This window comes from Centruroides sculpturatus, unplaced genomic scaffold, assembly GCF_000671375.1.
Source record: "Centruroides sculpturatus isolate CEXI.00-Female unplaced genomic scaffold, Cexi_2.0 scaffold287, whole genome shotgun sequence".
In the NCBI taxonomy this organism is placed as follows: domain Eukaryota; kingdom Metazoa; phylum Arthropoda; class Arachnida; order Scorpiones; family Buthidae; genus Centruroides; species Centruroides sculpturatus.
This window is the reverse complement of record NW_019384456.1, coordinates 486,746-508,267: the sequence shown is the minus strand read 5'-3', so window position 1 is coordinate 508,267 and position 21,522 is coordinate 486,746. Positions and strand designations below refer to the sequence as shown.

General features: G+C 30.4%; 2 protein-coding genes across 5 annotated transcripts in view; one reads left to right on the top strand and one right to left on the bottom strand.

The window, feature by feature from the left end:
- Positions 1–21,522, top strand: part of LOC111620693 (ras-related and estrogen-regulated growth inhibitor-like) — a 151,223-nt gene that overhangs the window by 77,449 nt on the left and 52,252 nt on the right. For 3 of the 4 annotated variants that reach the window (XM_023362680.1, XM_023362678.1, XM_023362681.1), the window contains exon 3: positions 4,668–4,746. The gene's annotated coding sequence lies outside the window, so the exon portion shown is untranslated. Of the gene's footprint in view, positions 1–4,667; positions 4,747–13,824; positions 13,904–21,522 lie in introns of those variants that run through there. The other variant, XM_023362679.1, reaches the window with a different exon arrangement.
- The window catches only part of LOC111620686, a 132,583-nt gene that overhangs the window by 74,166 nt on the left and 36,895 nt on the right, over positions 1–21,522 (bottom strand). The window contains exons 3-5 of the mRNA XM_023362663.1: positions 17,069–17,244; positions 14,904–14,990; positions 5,747–5,833 (exon numbers count right to left, since the gene is read on the bottom strand). Coding sequence (XP_023218431.1) covers positions 5,747–5,833; positions 14,904–14,990; positions 17,069–17,244 — 350 coding nt within the window. The remainder of the gene's footprint in view (positions 1–5,746; positions 5,834–14,903; positions 14,991–17,068; positions 17,245–21,522) is intronic.

The window sequence follows — 21,522 nt, the reverse complement described above, 5'->3', positions numbered from 1 at the left end:
CAATTCAAAACTTTTTGGAGCGAGGGAGACGTCGACATCGACGCTCAACCCGATATATACTGATCAGACAGTATTCCTCGAACTTTGAAATACTCCCTCGTAATTCCAGCCTTTTATTTTTCAGACAGAAACAATTCTTTTATAGTATTCGCGAGACTGTCGGGTGGGCACTCGTTAAGTTTTGCGTCAGTTTTTATTTTCGAAAGATGAGAGTATAATAGCAAAGTTATAGATTGGGCAGAAGATGTCTGATGTTGCTGGGCAGTATGGTTTGAACAAATCTACAGTAGGGCACAGTTCAATCTTATCTAAGAAAGATACAGTATAATCAAGAAGACTCAAGCAGCTAAAGGAGTAACAAAAATCACATCTGAGAAATAAAGAATGATGAAGAGCTCATAATGGAACCAGAAACGGACCTGACGACAGAAGAACGCCAAGAACCTTTCAATGAAGAACACCAAGAAACTCAGCGAGATATGTTTTATTCTGAAAAAGAGGATTAATGCCGATATCTGCTATTAATTAAAGATCTTTTGAAGAAGTGGGAATGTCAGATTGACGGTCTTAGAATTGCATACAAACCAGGTTAAGGTTAACAGGCTTGGGGATTTCTACAATTACAATGCTATTAATTACTTCTGAAAATCCTGAAGAAGAGAGAGAAACAATCGACATTAGACAGATTGTTTAACCCCTAAAAACAAAAAAGCATAACTAATAAATATGCAAGACTGTGTATATATGTATTTTTATTATTACATATAAACGTAGTAAGAAAGTATATAGTTTTTATCTTTTGGAATCTCCAGAATGAATTAATGAAATTCCCATAGAAACCTATGGTAAATCAATAATCAGATAATGAACAATTCAGATAGCAAACAAAGTCTTGGAATGGATTATGTTCGTTAACCGATCACCCACTGTATTCAAAATCTGGGTACAATAAGGAGAGAGCTGGGCTTCTTAGTGTTTCCCAACCCATGTTGTCCCCACAAGATGAGATATGATATTGTGAGTTATCATCTTTCTTGTAGGTAAGGTTTCTATCTAGATATATGCCAAGGTACTTGGGATTAGCTTCAAATGCTATTTTCTTCCCTAGAAATATATATTTAGTTGGTCAGATGTTTGGGAATTTGTCAAATAGAAATAGCAGTGAATTGTCTTTATGGGGTTCGGGTATGAACTCTGACTACACTGGTAGGTGAAAAAGGAGAGGGAGGAGTAAATGCCTCATTAAAAAACTGGGTATAGCTGGCCTGGCTGTTTATCCCTCCCACCAGGGTTTACTGGTAAAGGTGGCAGATGAACCTATATGGAAGGTCAATGGTTCTTCTACAACCCCAACTATAAGCAGAATCTGTCAACCATGTTAGGTTTGGCTGTAAAAGGTGTCTGCCTCCATGTCAGGAGCAACCTTTATGACGAAGGAAGATAGTAGCCAGCATGGGCCTTCTGGCTAGGCCACCATGGCTGACCAATACCATCCCCAGAAGACAGATTTCATTGAAATTCTTCTTTGGACTTCTGTCTCTTTCAGTTGTGGGTAAACATGGAATTCCTCCTTTAACTGGAACTTTGAAACTTTTAATCTTTTTAAAAAACCATCAAACAGTTTAGATGTTTTAATATTTTATTAAGAAGACTCATTTTGAATTTATTATATCTCTCAGTTCTATATGAGTCTGTTTTAAATAAATTCTAAGTATTTTTGTATTATTTTCAAGATCTAAATGCAGTAATAGCATGTTTTCCTATATAGCAAGATCATGTTGCATTATTAAGAAAATGGAACAGTTACACTGTATTATATTTCATCCATACAAAATACATAATGTAAATTGTTATATAAATATTGTATTTATCCCTCACATAATGGGAAATTAATCCTTACACAATAAAAGTTTTTGATTGATTAATTACATTGTAAAAGAAGTCCGAGTTGAACGTATTTTTTAAAGGAAGTTCCTCAACCATAATTCCAGTTCAAACTGATTTTCTCACAGCAAAAACTGTTAACATCTGAATGTGGTGAAATTTTTTCTCTAATAAGAAAACTTAAGCATATTTACCTTAAAAATACAAATGTAAAAAAAAGAAATTATAAGTGAAAAGATATGCAATTTTCCTCCAAAACCCCGGAAAAAGCTGATCAGAAAAGGAAGTCAGATAGAGACAGAAAGTTGATGTTAAGATGTACATTTGAAAGTTTCATTAATCTAATCTTGGCTTATGTCAATCTGAATCTATTTATTCTTTTTAGAATTCCCAAGAAAACTAGTTCCTCGACAAAAGTATGAGGTGATTATCACTAAATAAATTATTTTATCATCAGTTATTAATATGATGAAACTCAAAATAAATTTTAAATTTAATTTTGACTTTGTTAAAAAATTTTCTAGGATTATAAAACAGAACTTAATTCAGTTAATGTAAATAAATCACAAATCTGATGTACAGTTTATTTTTTTGGTTAAAATGTTGTTCTTTTATAAATATATTGAAGGATATTAAAATGTTTGTATTAAATAAATTAAATTTGCTCTTCTCAAAGCATGATTCTCTAAACTAATGTATTAAAGTGATGATAGATGGCAGAGAAATAAGATACTAGTCTGCTGTCCTGAAGGACCAGATTTTCAAAACTTTTAATGAGTGGTTTGATCAGACATAATTGGTTCTCTTCTCCCCAGTTGGTTGTTCAATGTAAACCTATTGAACCAATAACAGACACAGAAAAGACCTATGTGTGAGAGAATAAAGAGTTAAAGAAAAAAGTATTAAATGTAACCTCTGCCCTTCTATAGATATACCTGTGTTGATGCACTTTATACTAAATTGGTAGTACAAAATATGCATTATCTAGTTTGTTTCCTTACTATAATCATAAAAATGAGGATTTTAAATAATTTAGAAGTGAAGGAAGGATAAAAATTCATAGGGTATGTTTTTTTAATACTCAATGTATCCTCACTTTAGTAAGATGCTAGTTCTGAATCAGGCAGTTGGGACCTTATCAGAGTTGTAGACTATATCCATAAGAGTAAAAAAATTGAAGGATCTGACAACCCATATGTAACCCTTTCCTCCCAAAATCAACTTGTTCAACATGTGGTAGGCTTAACAGAGCATGCAGCACAACTCAGATCACATCCTAAAAATAGTTGGCACAATGGCATTTCCCATGTTTTATGAGCTTTTAACAATATCTATTAAAGTGGAAAACAGTTGACTTTTAGCATTGTTTTGAGAAATAGTTCCAGATTTTTCACTTTTAAATTTACATCATTCTGAAGGTCTCGAAATTTCCAGATGGTGTTCTATATATGGTGAAAGGTCACACGGAGATCATTGGTTTCTTTACTCCTATGGGTATGATGGTCTACAGATCTGATAAAGTCCAAACTGCCTTATTCAGAGTTTACCTTACTTTCCTTATATATATATATATATTCAATCATTGAAATTTTTATATAAGATGATTTTACACTTAAAATTTGGACATTTCATCTAACGAGGTTGTTTATAAAGTCTCAAAAGAAACAGTAATTTCAACGAGACATTCCAATTGTTTTATAGATATATGAATGGAAAGATTAAGCATAATGTTCATTTCTAATTATAGCAATTGTGCTGTATCATTACTTTTAAGTTAACTAACTGCGATCTTTCTCAATTAACGTATCTACGCAATTGTTTTCGTTATAAATTATCTTTAAAAAGCACCGAACACGTTTATCACGAAGCTTAATGTCTTTCTTCTGATAGCAACATTCATCAAAATAAAAGGAAAACGAATGCTAACAGTCACGTAAGATGTTTTGCAGTCAGCGATCGATGCATTTGCTTATTTTAATCACGTTAATCACTTCAAAAATATCCATTTGTTGTTCATAATTCCAGTACTTACAACTCACGTGTTACAAATTTAAAATTGTTTATTTCAATTTGAGCGCCATCTATAATAATATCTCTTTTCCATTAAAAAAAACTTTTTTTTTTTTTTATAAAACTTAAATATTTATATTTAAACAGTTAATTATTATCAATGTCAATTAAAAAAAGAAGAATTAAAGTATTGTATTCAAAAATAACATTTCGAAAGTTGAGTTTTTGTAGTCATTTTCGCCGTTCGGCAGAGGATTAATTAATATTCTTTAGCCCTCTGGTGGAGAGAGCAAACTTATCCGCGGTATCTAAACCAAAAAGATGGAAATTGTAATAGAAAAATTTACAATAATTATTTTTTTAGTAAATATTTGAAGCAAAAAATAATATAATAAATTATATAATGTTAACTTTTGTGTTCGCACCCTGTAGTAGCCAGGGCATATTTTTATGACGCTTACTTCCAATATACAAGTGTGTGTTATTCTTCATTCAGTTCACGTGTTTTGCCTTCTGGCTAAACTTCTCATCAATAATATATATATATTTATTCGCTTTCGTATTCAGTTTTTCAAGAAATTCAAATAAAATTCTCCTTTTACTAAATCATTAAATTCTTTTATGATAATAGCATTTCATCAATTAATTAATTCTAATACAGTATATAATGCTAAAAAACGAAGCGATAATCTGAATAAAGCTATTAAGGAGTAATACAAATTTATATTTCTATATTTTCTTTCCGTATATAACCAATTTCTGTTTTATTCCAGGAATTTTTATGTCTAAGTATACAAAAGAAACATTTTGCAAGTATGAAAATCATGATAATTTGCATCCATATATAAATAGGTAATTCATATTTTTTTTATAATGTAGAAATTAAATCACTAATAACATAAATATAATTTATATTGTTCACTAATAATATTGCTTATAATGAATTTAAATGAATTGATAATCATATAACCCATTTAATAAGAATATACATGAGATTAATCAAAAATAATTTAAGAAACTTGTGATTTGTGTGGAATTTCAATATATTTTTTTAATAAATTTTTTAAAAAGTTTCTTAACATATAAATGGGTTATATAAATGTGAATTTATTTAAACACATTATATGCAATGCCTGTAATGAAATATATGTATAATATTCTTCATACTTTTACATTTAATATCTTACTTTATGCTATATTTTTTATATCATATCTATATGAAATATGTACATTGATACTTTATACCATTACATGTACATTATTTTGATACAGGGAATATGTCATAATAAATATATTTATCATGATATTAAAAAAAGGGAATATATTAGAAGATTTTAGTAATAAAATGATAATATAAAAATTAAATAATAAAATACAAGAAAACATTAACAATAACTATTCTAAACTACACTGTAGACTCCGCTTTTACGACTTAATTGGTTCTTGGAAATCGGTCGTAAAGCGAGCTTTCGTATTTCATTAAGACTCTGTCATGAATAAATTACGTTCCAGAAATTAATTTGAAATGAATAATATGTCACCGAGATAGCCAACAAAAATACAGCATTTCACACGATAATAATAATAAAAAATTTATACCAGTCATAAAAGCGTGAGTCGTAAAGCGGGGTTCTACCGTCAGATCTTTTTAGAACTTCACAGAATCAAACAAATTAGATTCTATAATACATTATTCATGAGAACGATTTATGACACATTTCAATGTCATTTGATACATTAATGCTCCGTATATTCTCTCACGAATACGCTATTATTCTCTGTAACATTGACATTAAGAACAAAGAAGTTTCGAAAAAAATGAAGTGTAAGAAATTAAACAATAAATTCTTACATCTTTCTGTTTCTCTCTTCCAACATTTGGATCCGCCGAACGACTTCTAGGTCCCATTTTACAACTGTTATTCGATCTTTCTTCCGACTGTTAATGTAAATATTTAATTACCTATTTATGTATTACCATAAATTAATCTTATTAGATAAAGTTACTGAAAGTAGAAGATAACTCGCCTATTTAAATAAATTAATAGATTATCGTGATAGTTATTTAATAGTTTATAGTAAGACATTAAACTATTCAATAATCAGAATTGCAAATTCACGGGAATGAATACGTAAAATGTTTGTTTAATAAGGTAGTTGCAAATGTAAATCTCATGGCTTAACCTCTTTAATAATGTACATTGTTATAAGAAGATACTTCAGACCAAATTAGCATTGAATAAAGAATTAACTACGTGTTTTAAATCCCAATTTTCTAGTAGATTTGAAGTATTTTTAAAATCTTGCAGAAAACATGAATTCGATGGATCGATCAAACAGTGAGACCAAAGATCGTGATGAAGAGTTCCTTATTTTCCAGTAAAAACCATTAAATTTAATAGAAAAATAGTAATTGTAAATGTAATTGTATTTATGCATCATTCTTAGGAGCAATGTTAAAAATACTGTTTTTCCCTCTTCTTGTAGTATGTGATTCAAGTAGCCTAATTCTAATTTGGGATCGTCTGTATATTACGTAACGCTACTTTTATACTTTTCAACTACCATTCCATCCCCTGTAACGCTCCGTAACGGTGTCACAAATATTCACCCCCAATTACGTAATGTATATCCTCGATCAACCTCTTAATTGTACTAAGGAATACTTCGTAATACACAGCACGGGATACGAACGTTATATTAATTTATTAATTAAGCGTATAACATACAAAGTAAAGATAAAAACAACACTTCGGAAAAAAAGATGAATAATTCTGTTACTTAAGAGTTGCGGGTCTAGCATTACGTAACGTCTTTATATACACTCTCATCCCTTCTAACACATCGTAACGATTACCTGCGTATCCACTCATCTATATATGTGTTACATAATTTATGGACAGCCCCTTTATGAAAATATATGACATTTCAATTTCTATCATCACTCTTAAGATAAATCTGTTCTGTCTTATGAATCCATAAATTGATCCAGTTGGTAAAATTGTAAATCAAAGCATCTTGTTGTATTTGTACGAGGACTAATTCGATGAAAAGTTTTAGTTTGAGCTATCTTCAATAATGATAAAACTATTCAAATTGTAAAAAGAATCTATTATCTTCATATGAAGATTTAAGTCAACTACAAATTACAGTAACAAAACCAATCAAAGACTGAAGATACTATCGTAAAACGGATCGAACTGAAAGATACCAATGGTATCTTCTTGGACTTTTTTAAAGTTCAGTTCGATTAATTATTAAATTATAACAATTCAATAAAATATATTGATTTGCAGTAACTCCTAACTCAATATCGGATCGATGTAAATCAAATAAAAGCAATTGAATAATAGAACACAACTATAACCACTTAGCCTCANGTAAATCAATAATCAGATAATGAACAATTCGGATAGCAAACAAAGTCTTGGAATGGATTATGTTCGTTAACCGATCACCCACTGTATTCAAAATCTGGGTACAATAAGGAGAGAGCTGGGCTTCTTAGTGTTTCCCAACCCATGTTGTCCCCACAAGAATTGCACAATTCTATAAAGATAATAATGTATTTATAAAAAGTTTAACGTTATGATGTTAATTTATTAAACATAAGGTTTTTAACCCACTGTGTATTAAAAACTGTTACTGCTTTATGCTGCTGATGACTTTTTATTAATTAGTTCATATTTACATGCTAACATTATGACAGTTTCGATGACTAATAGGTGATATTATATCCCTATTCAATTAAAACTGTTTTTCTCAGAGCAAAAACGTTTTTAATTCTAAGAACTGAATTGGATTTATTGAATGTTTAGGAGTTTCCTTAACAAATTTATGACGTATACATACAAACACATTCATTTAATTTTAATTTATGATGTGACTAAGAAAATACTTTAATAACAAAACTTAGATTTTCATTAAGAATGAGAGTCTGTTGGACTTTTCCTACTAAAATAGTAATGAGATCAGTAGATTAAATTTTACACACACATTTTCACTTTTTTTATCGTAAATCATTATATTACTATTAATTGAATTACTTGATGCATCTTTAACAGTGGAATTTTTAAAATAAAAAGAACATTTCAAATGTTTTCAACCCAGTTAACAGGCTGTCTTCAGGTAGGGACAGTCAAAAAAGGAGCCTCTTGTTTGACTGTCCCCATACTAGGATGGCCCATTAACTGGGTCAAAAACATTTGTGCTCTTTCTTAAAAATTTCACTATTAAAGGTGAATTAAGTAATTCAGTTAAGTTACCACAGTGCCTGTATTAGGCACTGTGGTACATCTTTACTTGTATTAAAGAATTTTTTTGTTTTTACTGTAAAAATAGTTGTAAAGCTCTTTCAATTTATTCATCAGTAAAACTCAACATGTATAAATTCAATAATGATGCAATGTGGTAAACAAATAATACTTTCTTCCTTTAACTATTTATGCATTGGATGAGATAAATTACAATATATTTACAAAACTATGTACAGATCCCTATACAACAAAGGAAAAATTATGTATCCATGATTTGGCATCATCTGAGATGTGATGTACTTCCTCAACAGGCCTTGGGAAGCCATAGATAGGACAATCAGTTGCTAGGTGTATCACAGTCTGGAAGGATCCACATTCAAATTGAAGGGTCTATTGATTGCTGCCATTTATTGAGATATTCTAAGCAACCACAATTAGTCCTTACTCTGTTAAGAGTTGTCCATGAATTTCTTGGGAGACTGAATCCTGGTTGCCTCTTTGTAGGGTCAAGAATTGGGCATTTGTTGGTAAAAGTCAAGGGAATTCCATTCCTTCTTCTATGCTATAGATATGTCGAATTGTGTTTCTTGCAATATTTTACCTTCTTTCCATATTGGTTTCCTTGATTTTAGTCTTTCCTTGGGATGCAGGAGGTTTCTGATAGGGTGTTATTCATTTTCTATGATTTTATTATATTCTTTTAATGTGAAGACTTTTAAGAGAGGGGAGGGATCTTTGACGATATTAGGAGTTGAACAGAGTGTTGAAGAAACTGTCCTCATTATTTTGTTCAGTTCTACATCAATCAACTTTGTGTATGCACTTCTGTTCCAAATTGCAGCACAGTACAGTGGGTGATCGGTTAATGAACAGATTGGATAATGAACACTTACGTGAAAGATTTTTATGATCGGACAACAAACACATGTTCGGATAACGAACACTTCACTGAACAAACATAAAAAGAAGTGATGAAAATAGCAAATACCGATTGATTTTCCCTTGTCTTCAGGTAACAATTCGAAACTTTTTGGAGTGAGGGAGACGTCGACATCGACGCTCAACCCGATATATACTGATCAGACAGTATTCCTCCAACTTTGAAATACTCCCTCGTAATTCCAGCCTTTTATTTTTCAGACAGAAACAATTCTTTTATAGTATTCGCGAGACTGTCGGGTGGGCACTCGTTAAGTTTTGCGTCAGTTTTTATTTTCGAAAGATGAGAGTATAATAGCAAAGTTATAGATTGGGCAGAAGATGTCTGATGTTGCTGGGCAGTATGGTTTGAACAAATCTACAGTAGGGCACAGTTCAATCTTATCTAAGAAAGGTACTGTATAATCAAGAAGACTCAAGCAGCTAAAGGAGTAACAAAAATCACATCTGAGAAATAAAGAATGATGAAGAGCTCATAATGTAACCAGAAACGGACCTGACGACAGAAGAACGCCAAGAACCTTTCAATGAAGAACACCAAGAAACTCAGCGAGATATGTTTTATTCTGAAAAAGAGGATTAATGCCGATATCTGCTATTAATTAAAGATCTTTTGAAGAAGTGGGAATGTCAGATTGACGGTCTTAGAATTGCATACAAACCAGGTTAAGGTTAACAGGCTTGGGGATTTCTACAATTACAATGCTATTAATTACTTCTGAAAATCCTGAAGAAGAGAGAGAAACAATCGACATTAGACAGATTGTTTAACCCCTAAAAACAAAAAAGCATAACTAATAAATATGCAAGACTGTGTATATATGTATTTTTATTATTACATATAAACGTAGTAAGAAAGTATATAGTTTTTATCTTTTGGAATCTCCAGAATGAATTAATGAAATTCCCATAGAAACCTATGGTAAATCAATAATCAGATAATGAACAATTCGGATAGCAAACAAAGTCTTGGAATGGATTATGTTCGTTAACCGATCACCCACTGTATTCAAAATCTGGGTACAATAAGGAGAGAGCTGGGCTTCTTAGTGTTTCCCAACCCATGTTGTCCCCACAAGATGAGATATGATATTGTGAGTTATCATCTTTCTTGTAGGTAAGGTTTCTATCTAGATATATGCCAAGGTACTTGGGATTAGCTTCAAATGCTATTTTCTTCCCTAGAAATATATATTTAGTTGGTCAGATGTTTGGGAATTTGTCAAATAGAAATAGCAGTGAATTGTCTTTATGGGGTTCGGGTATGAACTCTGCCTACACTGGTAGGTGAAAAAGGAGAGGGAGGAGTAAATGCCTCATTAAAAAACTGGGTATAGCTGGCCTGGCTGTTTATCCCTCCCACCAGGGTTTACTGGTAAAGGTGGCAGATGAACCTATATGGAAGGTCAATGGCTCTTCTACAACCCCAACTATAAGCAGAATCTGTCAACCATGTTAGGTTTGGCTGTAAAAGGTGTCTGCCTCCATGTCAGGAGCAACCTTTATGACGAAGGAAGATAGTAGCCAGCATGGGCCTTCTGGCTAGGCCACCATGGCTGACCAATACCATCCCCAGAAGACAGATTTCATTGAAATTCTTCTTTGGACTTCTGTCTCTTTCAGTTGTGGGTAAACATGGAATTCCTCCTTTAACTGGAACTTTGAAACTTTTAATCTTTTTAAAAAACCATCAAACAGTTTAGATGTTTTAATATTTTATTAAGAAGACTCATTTTGAATTTATTATATCTCTCAGTTCTATATGAGTCTGTTTTAAATAAATTCTAAGTATTTTTGTATTATTTTCAAGATCTAAATGCAGTAATAGCTTGTTTTCCTATATAGCAAGATCATGTTGCATTATTAAGAAAATGGAACAGTTACACTGTATTATATTTCATCCATACAAAATACATAATGTAAATTGTTATATAAATATTGTATTTATCCCTCACATAATGGGAAATTAATCCTTACACAATAAAAGTTTTTGATTGATTAATTACATTGTAAAAGAAGTCCGAGTTGAACGTATTTTTTAAAGGAAGTTCCTAAACCATAATTCCAGTTCAAACTGATTTTCTCACAGCAAAAACTGTTAACATCTGAATGTGGTGAAATTTTTTCTCTAATAAGAAAACTTAAGCATATTTACCTTAAAAATACAAATGTAAAAAAAAGAAATTATAAGTGAAAAGATATGCAATTTTCCTCCAAAACCCCGGAAAAAGCTGATCAGAAAAGGAAGTCAGATAGAGACAGAAAGTTGATGTTAAGATGTACATTTGAAAGTTTCATTAATCTAATCTTGGCTTATGTCAATCTGAATCTATTTATTCTTTTTAGAATTCCCAAGAAAACTAGTTCCTCGACAAAAGTATGAGGTGATTATCACTAAATAAATTATTTTATCATCAGTTATTAATATGATGAAACTCAAAATAAATTTTAAATTTAATTTTGACTTTGTTAAAAAATTTTCTAGGATTATAAAACAGAACTTAATTCAGTTAATGTAAATAAATCACAAATCTGATGTACAGTTTATTTTTTGGTTAAAATGTTGTTCTTTTATAAATATATTGAAGGATATTAAAATGTTTGTATTAAATAAATTAAATTTGCTCTTCTCAAAGCATGATTCTCTAAACTAATGTATTAAAGTGATGATAGATGGCAGAGAAATAAGATACTAGTCTGCTGTCCTGAAGGACCAGATTTTCAAAACTTTTAATGAGTGGTTTGATCAGACATAATTGGTTCTCTTCTCCCCAGTTGGTTGTTCAATGTAAACCTATTGAACCAATAACAGACACAAAAAAGACCTATGTGTGAGAGAATAAAGAGTTAAAGAAAAAAGTATTAAATGTAACCTCTGCCCTTCTATAGATATACCTGTGTTGATGCACTTTATACTAAATTGGTAGTACAAAATATGCATTATCTAGTTTGTTTCCTTACTATAATCATAAAAATGAGGATTTTAAATAATTTAGAAGTGAAGGAAGGATAAAAATTCATAGGGTTATGTTTTTTTAATACTCAATGTATCCTCACTTTAGTAAGATGCTAGTTCTGAATCAGGCAGTTGGGACCTTATCAGAGTTGTAGACTATATCCATAAGAGTAAAAAAATTGAAGGATCTGACAACCCATATGTAACCCTTTCCTTCCAAAATCAACTTGTTCAACATGTGGTAGGCTTAACAGAGCATGCAGCACAACTCAGATCACATCCTAAAAATAGTTGGCACAATGGCATTTCTCATGTTTTATGAGCTTTTAACAATATCTATTAAAGTGGAAAACTGTTGACTTTTAGCATTGTTTTGAGAAATAGTTCCAGATTTTTCACTTTTAAATTTACCTCATTCTGAAGGTCTCGAAATTTCCAGATGGTGTTCTATATATGGTGAAGGGTCACACGGAGTTCATTGGTTTCTTTACTCCTATGGGTATGATGGTCTACAGATCTGATAAAGTCCAAACTGCCTTATTCAGAGTTTACCTTACTTCCCTTATATATATATTCAATCATTGAAATTCTTATATAAGATGATTTTACACTTAAAATTTGGACATTTCATCTAACGAGGTTGTTTATAAAGTCTCAAAAGAAACAGTAATTTCAACGAGACATTCCAATTGTGTTTTATAGATATATGAATGGAAAGATTAAGCATAATGTTCATTTCTAATTATAGCAATTGTGCTGTATCATTACTTTTAAGTTAACTAACTGCGATCTTTCTCAATTAACGTATCTACGCAATTGTTTTCGTTATAAATTATCTTTAAAAAGCACCGAACACGTTTATCACGAAGCTTAATGTCTTTCTTCTGATAGCAACATTCATCAAAATAAAAGGAAAACGAATGCTAACAGTCACGTAAGATGTTTTGCAGTCAGCGATCGATGCATTTGCTTATTTTAATCACGTTAATCACTTCAAAAATATCCATTTGTTGTTCATAATTCCAGTACTTACAACTCACGTGTTACAAATTTAAAATTGTTTATTTCAATTTGAGCGCCATCTATAATAATATCTCTTTTCCATTAAAAAAAAACTTTTTTTTATAAAACTTAAATATTTATATTTAAACAGTTAATTATTATCAATGTTAATTAAAAAAAAGAAGAATTAAAGTATTGTATTCAAAAATAACATTTCGAAAGTTGAGTTTTTGTAGTCATTTTCGCCGTTCGGCAGAGGATTAATTAATATTCTTTAGCCCTCTGGTGGAGAGAGCAAACTTATCCGCGGTATCTAAACCAAAAAGATGGAAATTGTAATAGAAAAATTTACAATAATTATTTTTTTAGTAAATATTTGAAGCAAAAAATAATATAATAAATTATATAATGTTAACTTTTGTGTTCGCACCCTGTAGTAGCCAGGGCATATTTTTATGACGCTTACTTCCAATATACAAGTGTGTGTTATTCTTCATTCAGTTCACGTGTTTTGCCTTCTGGCTAAACTTCTCATCAATAATATATATATATTTATTCGCTTTCGTATTCAGTTTTTCAAGAAATTCAAATAAAATTCTCCTTTTACTAAATCATTAAATTCTTTTATGGTAATAGTATTTCATCAATTAATTAATTCTAAAACAGTATATAATGCTAAAAACGAAGCGATAATCTGAATAAAGCTATTAAGGAGTAATACAAATTTATATTTCTATATTTTCTTTCCGTATATAACCAATTTCTGTTTTATTCCAGGAATTTTTATGTCTAAGTATACAAAAGAAACATTTTGCAAGTATGAAAATCATGATAATTTGCATCCATATATAAATAGGTAATTCATATTTTTTTTATAATGTAGAAATTAAATCACTAATAACATAAATATAATTTATATTGTTCACTAATAATATTGCTTATAATGAATTTAAATGAATTGATAATCATATAACCCATTTAATAAGAATATACATGAGATTAATCAAAAATAATTTAAGAAACTTGTGATTTGTGTGGAATTTCAATATATTTTTTTAATAAATTTTTTAAAAAGTTTCTTAACATATAAATGGGTTATATAAATGTGAATTTATTTAAACACATTATATGCAATGCCTGTAATGAAATATATGTATAATATTCTTCATACTTTTACATTTAATATCTTACTTTATGCTATATTTTTTATATCATATCTATATGAAATATGTACATTGATACTTTATACCATTACATGTACATTATTTTGATACAGGGAATATGTCATAATAAATATATTTATCATGATATTAAAAAAAGGGAATATATTAGAAGATTTTAGTAATAAAATGATAATATAAAAATTAAATAATAAAATACAAGAAAGCATTAACAATAACTATTCTAGACTACACTGTAGACCCCGCTTTTACGACTTAATTGGTTCTTGGAAATCGGTCGTAAAGCGAGCCTTCGTATTTCATTAAGACTCTGTCATGAATAAATTACGTTCCAGAAATTAATTTGAAATGAATAATATGTCACCGAGATAGCCAACAAAAATACAGTATTTCACACGATAATAATAATAAAAAATTTATACCAGTCATAAAAGCGTGAGTCGTAAAGCGGGGTTCTACCGTCAGATCTTTTTAGAACTTCACAGAATCAAACAAATTAGATTCTATAATACATTATTCATGAGAACGATTTATGACACATTTCAATGTCATTTGATACATTAATGCTCCGTATATTCTCTCACGAATACGCTATTATTCTCTGTAACATTGACATTAAGAACAAAGAAGTTTCGAAAAAAATGAAGTGTAAGAAATTAAACAATAAATTCTTACATCTTTCTGTTTCTCTCTTCCAACATTTGGATCCGCCGAACGACTTCTAGGTCCCATTTTACAACTGTTATTCGATCTTTCTTCCGACTGTTAATGTAAATATTTAATTACCTATTTATGTATTACCATAAATTAATCTTATTAGATAAAGTTACTGAAAGTAGAAGATAACTCGCCTATTTAAATAAATTAATAGATTATCGTGATAGTTATTTAATAGTTTATAGTAAGACATTAAACTATTCAATAATCAGAATTGCAAATTCACGGGAATGAATACGTAAAATGTTTGTTTAATAAGGTAGTTGCAAATGTAAATCTCATGGCTTAACCTCTTTAATAATGTACATTGTTATAAGAAGATACTTCAGACCAAATTAGCATTGAATAAAGAATTAACTACGTGTTTTAAATCCCAATTTTCTAGTAGATTTGAAGTATTTTTAAAATCTTGCAGAAAACATGAATTCGATGGATCGATCAAACAGTGAGACCAAAGATCGTGATGAAGAGTTCCTTATTTTCCAGTAAAAACCATTAAATTTAATAGAAAAATAGTAATTGTAAATGTAATTGTATTTATGCATCATTCTTAGGAGCAATGTTAAAAATACTGTTTTTCCCTCTTCTTGTAGTATGTGATTCAAGTAGCCTAATTCTAATTTGGGATCGTCTGTATATTACGTAACGCTACTTTTATACTTTTCAACTACCATTCCATCCCCTGTAACGCTCCGTAACGGTGTCACAAATATTCACCCCCAATTACGTAATGTATATCCTCGATCAACCTCTTAATTGTACTAAGGAATACTTCGTAATACACAGCACGGGATACGAACGTTATATTAATTTATTAATTAAGCGTATAACATACAAAGTAAAGATAAAAACAACACTTCGGAAAAAAAGATGAATAATTCTGTTACTTAAGAGTTGCGGGTCTAGCATTACGTAACGTCTTTATATACACTCTCATCCCTTCTAACACATCGTAACGATTACCTGCGTATCCACTCATCTATATATGTGTTACATAATTTATGGACAGCCCCTTTATGAAAATATATGACATTTCAATTTCTATCATCACTCTTAAGATAAATCTGTTCTGTCTTATGAATCCATAAATTGATCCAGTTGGTAAAATTGTAAATCAAAGCATCTTGTTGTATTTGTACGAGGACTAATTCGATGAAAAGTTTTAGTTTGAGCTATCTTCAATAATGATAAAACTATTCAAATTGTAAAAAGAATCTATTATCTTCATATGAAGATTTAAGTCAACTACAAATTACAGTAACAAAACCAATCAAAGACTGAAGATACTATCGTAAAACGGATCGAACTGAAAGATACCAATGGTATCTTCTTGGACTTTTTTAAAGTTCAGTTCGATTAATTATTAAATTATAACAATTCAATAAAATATATTGATTTGCAGTAACTCCTAACTCAATATCGGATCGATGTAAATCAAATAAAAGCAATTGAATAATAGAACACAACTATAACCACTTAGCCTCAATAATCTCTCATACGAAACTAATTTGTAATTCATTAACTATATTTTTAAAAAAATATATTAACAGATAATATTTTTCTATATTATCTGTTAATATATTTTTTTGAGCACTTAATACGTTACAAAAAGTCAGTAAAGAGTTCGGGTTCCAGTTCTGGATGCCTAGACGCGAGCGTATTACAAAATTGTTAGTGAGACAATTGTCTGAACGGTTTTGTACAAGGTGATATCTTTCAATACACTCGTTTGCTAGGCATATTTGCGACTAGGCATTCGGTCGGCTGAGAAATTTTCTTGAATGGGTTAATCTTTTGTAATTACGCGAGCGTATTACAAAATTGTTAGTGAGACAATTGTCTGAACGGTTTTGTACAAGGTGATATCTTTCAATACACTCGTTTGCTAGGCATATTTGCGACTAGGCATTCGGTCGGCTGAGAAATTTTCTTGAATGGGTTAATCTGGCCCCATCCCTCAATACCCGCTAGTCCCTTTGTGGGCCTGACTGAACCTATAACGGGTATGGAAAGATGCCCTCTTAGTGACTGCGGAGCGAAGAAATTAAAATTGAAAAAAAACCAACATTTAAAGAAAGGAATAATTTAGAATTTATTTAAAGAAATTCATTTATGGTACTCACTCTTGCTCTAATATCCACATGATCTCTAGCGTATTGTAAAGTTGGTATATTGAAATTTATGCTTTCCACAAATTTTGAACCGATTCCTTCGTGTTTCAATACTTGATGTGTCCGATATGCCAGGTCCGGATATTTTTTCTTCCTCGATAAAATTGGTTCCATCAAAGCCAAAGCAGCTTTAAATATTTAAAAGAAAAATAATTATAATATTTAAACTAAATATCACTAAAAAAAACTAACATTAAAATTATAAATTATGGTATATATACTGTATATACTATCCAATATAATATAAATCCAATATATACTGTATAATACGTAATAATATAATATAAACTGTTCCTGCAAGAAGAACTTTGAACTAGTTCTTTAGATGGATTTATTATCAATGATATGGCTTTCTGAGTTCAATTATCCATTTTATACACTCGAATAGCGTATGAAAGAGATATTAATTATTCTTACGTTATTTTTAAAAATAACACATTAAATGCTTAAATATTTCTGAAGTTTCAAAAGTTTTCCATTATTAAATCAGATAAAAGGAAGAGAAATTTGCATATTTACTCCTCCTCCGCTGACATCACGAGCACGTGTTTACACTCGCTAGCAAATCAGAATCGATTATTTTAAATTTGATTTCTAAGCAACTAACTTTACTCTGAGTACCGAACCAAAAAATTCAAATAAATTTTGTTTTTTGTTTAATAATTATTGAAAATTATAGGAAAATATTACATTTTATAAATATAACACAATTATATTTAAAATACGTTTATAAAACAGCAGGTTTTTTTTTGTTAATTAAATTAAAGTGTATATATAGGATGACCCAAAAGTCAGCTAACCAAATTAAGCAGCCTTACATAAATTTTGGGCTAATCTATATAATATATTTTTGAAAGTAAGTAAAGAATTAAGGAAATTTTTATTTAAAAAAAGGCATGTATCACGTACAAAATGGATTTTTATGTATTCTATATTATTCATTCATTAAAAAATTCCCTCCAAATTATGATATTCAATAGTTGAAAGTGAATGAGACAACTGAAATTTTGTTATAAACTAAAATCATTGAAAAATGACCAATATTTGGTTTAAATTTTTAATTATTATTAATTTTGAAACTAAAAAGTATATTTAAAAAAGTAGCGGTGGACGATTGGTATTGATGGAATAAGATAATACAACACAAGGGCGATCTGCGAAGAGGAATGATGCCACCCAGAAGGATTGTCTATATGTAAGACATGTGAAGAAAGCCCAGAAAACTATACGTGGTCGGTTCGTTGGGAAGGGCAAATCCACGAACAACTACTAATGTTTAGTGGTTTTATCCACGAGGGCCTCCATGGATATCTCAAAAAGTGCACATTGTAACAATACACACGTGCATGCAGAATAAAGTGGAGACGTTCGGACTGGTGTACATACACTACTTGAAAGAGAAGTTGAAAGAAGATTACGAAGAAAAGTTAAAAAAATACTTGAATGACATCAATGAAAAGATATTTCATTGTGTGACGAAACAATTTACTTTGAAAAGGATTAGAATGAAATAAGGTAATGTAACACTTGGGCGATTTGCCAAGTGCCTTTCGGGAGGACTTTCTACAGTAAACTAGTCCTAGCTAGGTGTTAGACATATGAAGAGACGATGTTCAACGATTTTACCCACTCGGTTATACTATGAAAAGAAAAATGTTAAGAAATTAGCACGCTAATCTTCCCTCAAACTCGTGGCTTGAGAGGGAAAAGAAGAAAAATGGAAATTTTTGAAAGAATATATTTGTTTTTTTAAATAATATTTCTAATATAATGAAAAATGAAATTTAATATTGCAAGAAAATGTCATTAAGAATGCGCCAAGTTAAAAAAAATAACCGAAAAGTTTTGATTTCTCAACGCTTAAAATGGATTATGCTATTGATCATTTTCATTCCATCTCGAAGAAATATAATTTTATCAAACATAATTGGCGCTATTAAACTTCAAATTCCTTTTATTATTGATATTAATCGGAATTTTTCTTTAGATAAGATATTGATTCATGTAACAGATTCTGATAATGACCAAAATTGAATTACATCAATGGATTATGGCTTTTGTAAGTAACATGTTTTATCGACAACGCTCACAATTATGAATTATATGTCCTCGACACTCGTAAAGTTATTGTTTAGTTTTTTTTTAGAAATCATTGATTAATTTTAGAAATAGTTCTTCAGCCTCTTAAAAGATTAATCCTTGAAGCAGCTCTATGAACTACATGACTCGGGCGCTTATATCTATGAGCTCCTTAGGCGCGATCCCGCAATCAGTATTTAATCCTTGAAGGATTCTGTAACTTTTCGACTTTGACAAGGAGATTTTTAAATTCTGAAGGACTTTGAACTGGGAAAAGTTATTTGGTAGATAATCCTATTGTAAGATCCATTGTGCACCGTTGTTCCCATTAATCCTCTATGAGTTCTTCGCCTTCTTAACAGATTAAATAGCAGTTAAATTATAAGGCACCGTATGAGCTTCTTGACTTTGGACAAGTATCTTCATGGACTATCAAGTTTCTAGGATGAATTCACTATGAGCTCTTGAGCTTGGAGGATTAATTTAGTAATGAATCTCAAGGACCTCTGCGAACTCCTGGGCTTCCTAAAAAATTAATTTGGTAATTAATCCTTGAAGGATCTCTATGGGCTCTTGACCTTCTTGGAGGTTTCATTTTGTAATGAATCGCAAGGATTTCTATAAACTCCTATGCTAATTAATCCTCGAAGATTTCCTTGGGCTAACGTAGTTAATTTAATCTAGATCAACTTAAGATAAAATTAACGAGAGCAATAAATAAACTTAGGAACTACAAAAATTTATATTACTTTAAGGATTTTAGTAGTTTTATATGGTTTTAACGCTGAACTAACTTCACCATTGATTTATAAGACATAAAATTACACATTTGAAAATTTAATTAACGTAACTAACGACAGAAAAATGTTATTTTGTAGGAATAAAATGTTATTGTTAGCCTTTAGATGAGAGTGAAAGTTTTAAATTAAGGTAATATCGATCCACGTGACTTAATTGATTCACGCGTTATAGTAAATTATTGTTCGAATTGTCTCGTCAAAGTTTGTAAATGCTTCCATTCCAATTTACATATTCTATTTAAAATGAATAAAACAGCAATATTTTGCTAACGAGAAGAGTTCAAAGTTTACGTTAACTTTTCCTAAGCTTCTCATAAACATATACACATTCCTTTTTCATGGAAGTTCCTTCCCTTTTGTGCTTATTGCATAGAACTTAACGACGCGATAAGGATAAGAGAGTGGTCCAAAAGTCAGTTAACCATTGTGGATATTAAACTACTGTCTTTTTTAAAATACTTGAACAATTTTTGCAAAGTTAAGTACTTAAATAAGATAGAAATTTGGCATTCATGTTTGGTTAACGGACTTTTGGACCACCCTATAGAGTTTAGACCAGTGCATTGAACAAGTTTTAGTTTTTTTTAAGTACCTGTCAATTATTAATTCGTAGATACTGACAGGTTTTCCTATTTAAATTTTAAGAAAAATCTTCCACCAGATTTTATAAGAGGGGGAAAAGCACGAAAGTTTAAAGTTTATGCAAATTTATCTAAAATATAATTTTAGAAGGGGGAGGGGAAATGTCCGCGAAGGAATGAAACCATCGGATTCACGAGAAATGTTTAATTTGAACGATGAGCAAAGCCGAACCTTCTGGTAATATCGATATCCAATATTTACTTCTTCACATTAAAGGTATTGACAGATACACGTGACTGAATCGTGTGCCGAATGGGAAAAAATATGATCGATTGTTTCGTGTTGGAATGTGTCTTGAACACTATTGATGCGTGACAGATGCATAAAGTACAGTACATCATCCGATAGTGGATATTGGCAAACATTTGATTCCGTATGTAAAAAAAAACATTCAAAATTTCGATCGAATTCTGCTGGATTTCTAAAAGAATATCCTGGATACAATTCAAGCTTTCGCATGGAAGCAAATAAGTGAAAGTGGGTCATATGATAGAGAATGTGAGATTTGTTGACAGAATAAAGAAGATTTGTTGACAGAATAAAGAAAATCTTCACTTAATTCTATCAGTGAATCTTCTATGAATATTCATTTGTTTCCATCAATAAAGATGCTTACAAATTTTATTATTAATTAAAGATAAATGAAGTGTTATCCATTGGCGCGTTATCCTATGAGCAAAAAAGTCAATTGCCTGAAGCCTCATCAACAGAGGACCCCAAACCAATCTTTTATAATAAAACATTCTCTCCAAAAACTTCTCCGAAGAAAAATGCCTGAAGTCAACACCCTACATGGGGCTTCCTAATTCAAATTTGCCTGAAGCCATAAAGCAACCACTGGTATCTTCTATGAAGATCCACTTCATCGCTTTATCATTGAATACA